General features: G+C 28.0%; 1 protein-coding gene across 1 annotated transcript in view; it reads left to right on the top strand.

Moving 5' to 3' along the window:
• LOC117174925 (mitochondrial uncoupling protein 2-like) overlaps positions 1-10,004 on the top strand; it is a 46,786-nt gene that overhangs the window by 27,706 nt on the left and 9,076 nt on the right. The window contains exon 4 of the mRNA XM_033364382.1: positions 5,217-5,326. Within this exon, the coding sequence (XP_033220273.1) occupies positions 5,217-5,326 (110 nt within the window). The remainder of the gene's footprint in view (positions 1-5,216; positions 5,327-10,004) is intronic.

The following is a 10,004-nucleotide window of genomic DNA, read 5'->3' on the forward strand; positions in this document are numbered from 1 at the left end:
AATTAATCTTTTTGTCTAAAATTTTATGTTTCAGTTGAAAACTCCACTTTTTGGTTGAGAATTCTTGAATTTTATTAAAAATTCGTCTTTTTTCGTAGTAAATCAATCCTTTGGTTCAGAACTTGTATTTTAGTTGACATTTCAACTTCTTTGGTTCAGAACTCTTAGATCTTGTTAACAAATTTTCTTTTTTTTTTCGGTAGAAAATTGAACTTGTGGTTTAAAAATTCATCTTTTTTTAGTTGAAACTTCAACTTTTTGGTTCAGAATTTTTGGATCTTGCTATGATTTTTTTTCGTTAGAAAATTAAACTTTTGTTTTGAAATTCATATTTCTAAATTAAAAACTTAACTGTTGGGTTGATACTTCTTGAATTATATATTGAAAATTCGTCTTTTTTTGTAGTAAATAAATCTTTTTGTTTAAAAATTCGTCTTTATCAATTAAAAATTCAATTTTTTGTTTGCGAATTCTTGAATTTTTTTTAAAATTAATTTTATTTGGTTAAAAATTAATTCGGTAGAATATACAGTTAATCTACTTTCTTAAAAACTAAAACGAATTATTTATTTTCTAAAAATTTCACTTTTCGTTTGAGAATACTAACATTTTTTTTTAATTAATCTTTTTTCGTAGTACCATAAATTAATTTTTTGGTTTAAAAATTCTTTACTTTTTAGATAAAAATTCAACTTTATGGTTCAGAATTTTTGAATTTAAAAAAAATTTTTTTTTTGGTAGAACTTTAAACTTTTTGTTTAAAAATTAATCTTTCTTAGTTAAAAATACAACTTTTCGTTTGAAAATTCTTGAATTTGCTTAAAAACTCGTTTTCTTTTGGTTAAAAATTGAACAACTATGTTTTTAAGCTGAACTACTTGCTTAAAAACTATTTAAACAAATTATTTATTCCTTAAAAATTAAAGTTTTTGGTTAAGAATTCTTGAAATTGATTGAAAATTGGTCTTTTTCTAAGTAAATTAGTATTTGGGTTTAAAAATTATCTTTTTAAATAAAAAATTTAGTTTTTTGATTCAGAAGTCTTTAATTTTGTTTAAAAAAATATTCTTTTTAAAAATAATTTGTTTTGTTTTGTTGAAAAGTTACTTGGGTAATTGAAAATTTACCTGGTCAAAAATGGTTCTTTTTTCAAAGTAAAAGTTCAACATTTAGTTAAAATTCAACTATTGTATCAAAAAATCGTTTTTTTGGTGTTGCAAATTAATCAAAATTTCATATTTTGAATTTGAGAATTCATCGGTACGATATAGAAAATTCGTAATTTTGTGTTGAAAGTTCAAGAATTTAATAAAAAAAATCAACTATTTGTCAGAAAATTAGTTTTTTAAAAAATAATTTTACATTATGTTTATAAATTAAAAGTTTAACTATCCCATTTTTGGGTAAATCTTTACCTTTCTAAGTTTAAAAATTCAATAATACCCAGATTAATTTTCGCATAAAATTCTATGTTGCACATTTCAACACTTACACTGAAAATCACTTTTTTATTTTAATTGTTGATTTATTTCCGAAATTTACAATTCACCACACGGTCACGTAGAAAAAGGTTGTTCAATAATTTTTAAAAATTGGAAGAGTGGGGGGTACTGCCCGAGCTCGGATTAGAATTAACTGCACTGTTGAGAGCGGCATTATTGAGAAGTTGGACTGTAACTTGAAACCAATTAAAACAAAAATATAAAATTGTGAACACCGTATTCTTTAAAATTATATCCTTAAAATAAGACCATAAACATAATGAAATGTTAAGCGGTTCTCGAGCACGCTTTCACATTTTTTTTGATAATTCAAGGATGAGTACACATTTTATTATGTTTTTGATCTCATTCTAGAAAGAGAAATATAAAACGTTTAATTTCGAAAAATTAAAATTTTTCATTCGCTTCCCTGAAAAAAGAAAGTAATTATAATGGCGTATTTGATTTCATTTGAAGAAGAATTCAACAATAAAAAATATTTTAAATAATCTTTCTTATTGTTATAAAAAAATAGCATATACAAATTCATAACATTGAATTGTCACTGGCAATCCATAAGGGGCACGATATGAAGAAAGCATCTCAAACTCTTCAAAAATTTTCAAATTATCAATTTTCTTTATTAATTTATTAATAAAAATTAGGAATATGAATTTTTAATATTTTTGAATGTTTGAATATCACTGTAAAATCAATTAAAGACAAAAGCTTCTTTATAAGAATCATAAATTATTTTTAAGTATCCTACTATTGATTATAACAATAAAATTATTAATAAAAAATGATTTATATATGACTATCAATTCGTGCTTGTAGAATTTTTTTGACTTACTTTTAAATATCTTACGTGTTATTATTGTATTTATATATTTAAATTAATTTTATTCGATTTATGAGTGAATTTTTTTGAATCAAACATTTTTCTAAGTGTCGTATCTATAATTTGTTTGAAACTATTTGTACAATCCGAGGTGGAAACAACTCTAGTAATCTGTTTACCAGTCAGTTATCCATATTGGTATTCCGGGACAAATTAAGTAATCCTGTGTAATCCTTATTAATCCACATGTAATCCACTTGTAATCCGTTACCAGTCGGTTATCCAACTTGGTATCCCGTGGAAATTGAATTAATTCTTGATAATACAGTTGTAATCCAGTTGTAATCCACACGTAATCTGTCTACATGTCGCCTATCCAAATTGATATTCCGGGACACTTCAACTAGTCCACTGTAATCCTCGATAATCCATGTGTAATCCACTTGTAATCCGTTAGCAGTTGCTTATGCAAATTAGTATTCCGGGGCAATTCAAGTACTCCACTCTAATGCTAGATAATCTACGTGTAATCCAAGATAATCCATGTTTAATCCATCTGTAATCCAATTGTAATGCATTTTCTAGTCGTCAATCCGAATTAGTATTCCGGGGCAATTCAAGTAATTCAGAGCAATCCTATATAATCCAGGGTAATCCTAGGTAATCCAAAGGTAATCCTACATAATCCATGCGTAATCCACTTGTAATCCTACATAATCCATGCGTAATCCGTTTACTAATTGGTTATCCAAATTGGTATTCCGGGGCAGTTCAAGTATTCCTCTGCAATCCTCGATAATCTACGTATAATCAAACATAATCCACTTGTAATCTATGTGTAATCCCCTTCTAATCCTTTTACCAGTCAGTTATCCAACTGATATACTGGGTAAATTGAATGAATCCTAGATAATCCATGTGTAATCCACTTGTAATTCAAATACTAGTCGGTTATCAACATTGGTGTTCCGGGACAATTGAATTAATCCTAGATAATCAATTTGTGATCCACTTGTAATCTACTTGTAATCCAAATATAATTCAAATGTAATCCGTTTACACATGGGTTATTTAAATAAGTATTCCTGGGAAATTCAAGTAATTCACTGTAATCCTGGATAATCGAAGATAATCCATTTGGAATCCACTTGTAATTCAACTACCAGTCGGTTATCCAACTTGGTATTCCGGGACAATTTAAGTAATCCAGAATAATCCTAGATAATCAATGTGCAATGCACTTTTAATGCAAGTAATACAGAGAAATCCCAGATAATTTTAGATGATATACTTGAAATCCAAGATACACTTGCAATCTGACCTAACCCAATCTTGTAACTTAAGGGAATCCACTTTTAATCTAGGTAATCCACTTTGACTCTAGGTACTTCACGTTAACTCTAGGTAATCCACTTTAACCCTAGGTAATCCACTTTAACTCTAGTTAATCCACTTTAACTCTAGTTAATCCACTTTAACTCTAGTTAATCCCCTTTATCTCTAGTTAATCCACGTTAACTCTAGGTATTCTACTTTAAATCTAGGTAGATCCACTATGATTTTAGGTAATCTACTTTGTCTCTAGGTAATCCACTTTAACTCTAGGTAATCCAATTTTCATGCAAGTAATGCGCTTCCAATTCTGCATCATTCTGTTGTAATCCATGATTATCCATTTATATTCTTCCGTAATCCACTTTTAATTCTCGGTTACGATTAATCTATCTTTTATCAGAAGTAATCCACTATTCTAGGTAATCCAATTATAATCGTAGATAATCCATTTAAAATCCTAGGTACTTCTAGATATTCAAGGTAATCCACATGTAATAGATTTATATTCCACTTGTCATTCGTGCCCTTTTAGGTAATATAATTGTAACCCTAGATAATCCAGCGTAATTTGCCTGATGTTAGTCAATCCAATTGCAATCCTAAATCATTTACTTATAAACTGGTGTAATCCTAGATCATGCAGAATAATCCAAGTAATCCGAATCCTCTAAGTAATCCACTTCTAACCATAGTTAATTCGAAGTAATCCACTTGAAATCCTGTCATAATCCACTCTAATTATAGTAACCAACTTGCAGTGTAAATAATCCACTTGTAATCCGGGTAATCCAAGTACTCCAAACTCAATGGGATATAAGCATAGGTTATCCACTTAAATTCCACTTTTAACCCTATTTAATTCACTTGTAATCCGAAGTATTCTATTTATAATCCTAGATAATCCATTTATAATTCCAGTTAATGATCTCTAACGAAGGTAATCCACTTTTAATCCACTTATAACCTTGGATTATCCTCTTCTAATCATAAATAATTCAAGGTAATGCGGGTAATCCCAGTTAATCCACTTGTTATAAAAATTAATCCACATGTAATCCACTTGTAACCCTAGATAATCCACTTGTAATCCGCCAAATCCTAGTGTATTTCTAAACCATCCACTTGAAATCCTTGGTTATTATCAATAACTCAACTAATCCAGTATAATCCTCGGCAATCCGCTCGTAATCCACTTTTGCTAGACCGCATTTCTTAGGAGTTGTTTCCTCCTCGGTACAAGCTAACTCTTGATTTAGAATTCCTCAGTAAGCACACATGGAACTAATTTAAAATAAAAATTCAATTACTGCATTCACTTCATCTATCTTTAGTACAAAAGTGAAGCAAAACAAAATGGCAGATTACAAAACTGAAATGACTTGATATGCGTGGCCTATTTGGCACACAAATGTAGGGTATAAGGAAGAGAAAAGTATTTCAGAGAAAAAAGCAAAATAAAAAATAAAAAAAGAGAGATAAAGCCCGAAAGAAAATATACCCTGGTGGCGAGTATTTTAAGTTTTGAGGGCGTGAGTTTGAGAAAGGCAGGGTGGTTACAGGAGCCTGTACGGAGGTCTATCCGCGGGACTCCAGAGACAGATGTGTTTCGCCAGTGTACGTTTGGGACTCTACGACACCGTCAAGTCACTCTACGCTGGAACCACCGACGGTACAACCCATACTGAAATTTATAACTTTGTTTAACTATTGTGGCTCGCAATGGTCAAAAACAAAAATCTAATACCATTTTCTTTAGCGAAAACTGGGCTCAATATTATAGATAAATTATGAACACTTTTATTATATTTAACAGGAAGTTACTGAGTAAGGACAAATGGAGATTTCATTGTGTCGAATAACAAGGTTCCATTTCGAAGTGGCATTTTAAAAAGTTCTATCTTGATGCTTGCAAATAGTAAGGTTCTATCTCAAAGCTTTTATATAGAAAGGTTTTATATCGAATCTTTCAAATAGAAAGGTTCCATCTCCAATCTTTCAAATAGAAAGGTTCCATCTCTAATCTTTAAAATAGAAAGGTTCTATCTCGAATCTTTCAAATAGAAAGGATTTATCTCGGAGGGGGCGCAGAATCGACTTTCTTTAAAATTATGAAAAATTATCAAACTCGTAGAACTTTAGGTTGCGACGACAAAAAACATTTTAAAATACTGAAATTTAAAAAACAAAAACGATTTTTGAAAAATTCCAAATATTCAAAGTCAAAATATCAAGATCAAAAATACTGGATCTAATATGGCGGATTAATATTGCAAAAAAAGGATTTTACTCAAAATTGCTACTTAATGGCTAAACGGGTCACTTATTTAAAGTCAAATGTAAAAATCCAAAATGGCGAATTCAATATGGCGAACCAAAATTTGTAAAGCAAAACTGATTTGCCTAAAAACTGCTAATCGCAGACTTTTGGGGTCGCTCATTTCAAATACAAAGCCAACATTTAAAATGGCAGGTCCAATATGGCGGACTAAATTTTTAAAACAAAAGCGTCTTATAAAACATTCCTACATGCAGTTTTGTTCGGATTTGTGATTTAAAATAAAAAGTAAAAATATCAATATTAAAAATGCCGGACTAAATATTTCAAATGAAAATAATACAAAATTTAAAATTTTTGGTCCAATATGTAGTAAAAAATCTTTAAAAAACTGATTTGATAAAAAGTTGCTACTCGAAGGTTTTTTTGGTCGCTTCTTTGAAGTCGAAAATTAAAAATCCAAAGTATGATTTCAAAATGGCGGATTCAATATGGCGGACCAAAATCTTAAAAAAAAGATTTCAGAACAAAATTTCTATTCGGTGGTTTTTTGGGTAATTTATTTTAAATCCAGCATATAAAATTTAAATGGTGGATCATTAGCGGCCGACCAAAAACGTTAGAAAAAAACAGATTTTAATCAAAATTGCTGCGCGGGTTTTTTTGGGATGCTTATTTCAAATCCAAATTCAAAATATCAAATTCTAATTGCCGGATCCAATATTCCGGACCCAAATTGTAATAAAACACGATTTGAATGAGAATTACAACCTAAAGGTTAATCAGGTCGCTTATTTGAATTCTATAGTAAAAATTCAATATGGCGGATTCAATATGGTGAACAAAGTCTTAAATTAAAACTGATTTGACTAAAAAATGCTACTGGGAGGCTTTTCAGGTCGCTTATTTTAAATGAACATTCAAAATGACGGATCTAATATGGCGTACAAAAAATTTTTTAAATCCGATTTGACAAAAAGTTGATGCTCGAAGGTTTTCGAGTCACTTTTTTCAAATCCGGACTCAAAATTCTAAGTGGCCGCTGCTTCTTGGTTTGTTGGTTCACTGATTTCAACATAGAATTTCAAGTTTAATACATTTTTCTACACTTTATCTATAATTTTCCTAGAAACAGAAAGAATTAATTTTCATTAAAAAAAAAATCCCTCTAGGTCATTCCGATTTAAAATGTTAGGATTTTAAAACATAGTTTCACCAAAGTTCCACTGAGTGCGCTGATGAGCTGTACACTTTACAGGGCAATTAACGCAGGTTTCTCGATTTTGCCATTGAGATAGAACCTTGTCATTTGGATTCCCGAGATATAACTTTTCAATTAGCTGGTACCGAAATAGAACTTTATTATTTGGACACGTCTATTTTAATTATTATTCCAACTAAAAATGCCTTTATGGAATCAAATGTGTTCCATACATTGTGGGTAACCCTTAATATTTTTTTCAAAATTCTTCTACTAACGGAACACTCAGTAAAATATTTTGTTTTTAATTTTTAAAAAACGCGTTTCTTTGACCCAAATAAACTTTAAATCAAAAGAAATTACTTTAAATAAAAAAAATTTTCTTTGATTCAGAGACAATGAATACTTTTCTGCAATTCGAAGAAATTTTTTTTTAATCAAAGAATTTATTTGAATTATAGGGACCCATTCCGTCCGGGGAGCAAGAGAATTTTGAAAAAAATTTCAAGTGGTCTTATACAGAAAAGAATTGAGTGACGCTTAAAAAAAACATTTCTAGAATAACTTACTGAAATTGATCAACTTAATCAAATCGTATTGACACAGGTGAAAAAATTATGGGTTGGATTTAAAAATAAAAAAAAATTCCTATTGGTTCAAAAATTAGGGAAAATTTTTTGGTGTGTGCATTTTTTGCTTGTAAACAGTAATAAAACATTAGAAAAAAAAAGAAACAAATTTTTGGTTCTATTTATAATTTTTCAATAATGTATTAGAAACATGTTTCCTATTTGATTCATTGAAATAAACAATTTTTTGAAGAAATTTGAATATGTTAATACTGGCATTTATTCAGCTAAGGCAAAGGAACAAAAATGTTTTTTGTCATTTTTATAATTTTTTATTCTTGTTTTATTAATTAAAAAATTTTGTTTGATGCCATCCCACAAATGCTTTCACTGGGCTGAAACTATTTTATTCGTTAATGTGATAATTATAGAATTTATAAAAATTAACTTTGAAAGTCTTGTAAATTTACAGATATTTTCTGAAATTATTCAATTTTATACTTTTTTTTATCCTTTTGCTCTATCTAAAATATAATAAATGTCATATTTTCTATTTTCTAATTATGTCAAATTTTTCTATAGAATTTTTGTTTAAAAAATTAATATCGACAAGAAAAACATTTTCGTATCACTCGATTTTTTCTTAGGATTACTTATAATCAGTGCTAAGATAATATTAGATTTCTTATTAATAAAAAAAACTTCAGGATAAATTATACTATCTTTATAGGAAAAAGACCCTTTTTCTGGAAGAACGAATTTTGTCGATTAGGAATCTGGATAAATAGAGATAACTTTCACCTAAAATAGTTTTGGATAATAATAATCATTTTTCTCTATGTTTTGAGGAAATTTGTTACACTTTATTTATTTATAGAAAATTCAGTATTAAAATTCATATTTGGATCATCTACCATAACACGAGGCTAAGCGGGACACGTGGGGTAAAGCGAACTCTGGGTTTTCATTAAAAGAAAGCGTCCACATGTTACAAAAATTTAATTTTCACCATCAAGAAATAAAATATAATTCCTTCTGTATACATTGAAGATAAATTTTTAATTAAACAAACTAGTTGAATTTTTTAGAGGAATTTTTTTACTATTTCACTACACTAGTCGAAAAAATAACGTCGAATCTCAATTGATATTACAAAGATGAATTTTGTACCAGGAAAATTAATTTTTCACCAAAAGACCAATTTTCAACAAACTACATGAATTCCCCATTAAATAGTTGAATTTTCAATTAACAAAGATAAGTTTAAATCCAAAAATTGGAATAGTAGTTCAATTTTGAATCAAGTAGTTGCATTTTCAACTAAGAATATTAATTTTTAACCCGAAACAAAGAATTTTCAACAAAATACATACATTTTTCACTAAAGAGTTAAATTGTCAACTATCAAAGATAAACTTACAACCAAAAATGGAATAGTTAAATTTTTAGTTGAAAAACTTATTTTCAACCAAACAAAAACAAATCATAAACCAGTTGATTGCAAAAAGACCAATTTTTTATAAAATAGTTTAATCCTCAACCAAATATATGAATCTTTAACAAAAAAGAATAATTTTTTTTATATAAAAACAGATGCATTTTCAATAAAATCTTTAAGTTTTCAACCTTAAAAATATTCGACTTTTAAGATTCGAAACCAGAAAAGAAGAATTTTTAACCAGTTGAATTCAGACTTAAAAAAAACTAATCTTAAACAGAATACCTGAATCTTGGAACCTGAAAAGATGAATTTCCAATCAAGAGAATTAATTTACAATTGAAAAATAAAAAATTTTCGTTTTCAATTAAATTGATAAATATTTTTTTTTTAAATTAGTTTTTAACAAGATAGTTTCACTTTCAACCAAGTAGTTAAATTTTAAAACAAAAAGTTTCAGTTTTAATGGCATAAATTAATTTCTTTCCCCAAACGGTCGACTTTTTAACCAAACATATGCAATTTTTAAACAAATAGTTTAATAGTCCACCAAATTGTAGAATTTTCGATCGAAAAAGACAATTTTTTTACCAAATATAAAAATTTTTAACAAAAAAGTTAATTCTCATTAGGTTAATTAATTCATTAATTCTCATATAAACCAAAAATGATTTTAATTTGAAATAAAAGCAGTTGAGTTCAATAAAAAACAATAATTTTCAACAAAATTAATTAATTTTTAACAAGAAAAGATAAATTTAAAACATCGAATTTCAACGAAAAATGGAATATTTATATTCTCAGCCAAAAAACTAATTTTCAACAACAGAAAACGAATTTTTAGCAAAATAGTTCATTATAGTT

This window comes from Belonocnema kinseyi, chromosome 6 (genome assembly GCF_010883055.1).
Source record: "Belonocnema kinseyi isolate 2016_QV_RU_SX_M_011 chromosome 6, B_treatae_v1, whole genome shotgun sequence".
Lineage (NCBI taxonomy): Eukaryota > Metazoa > Arthropoda > Insecta > Hymenoptera > Cynipidae > Belonocnema > Belonocnema kinseyi.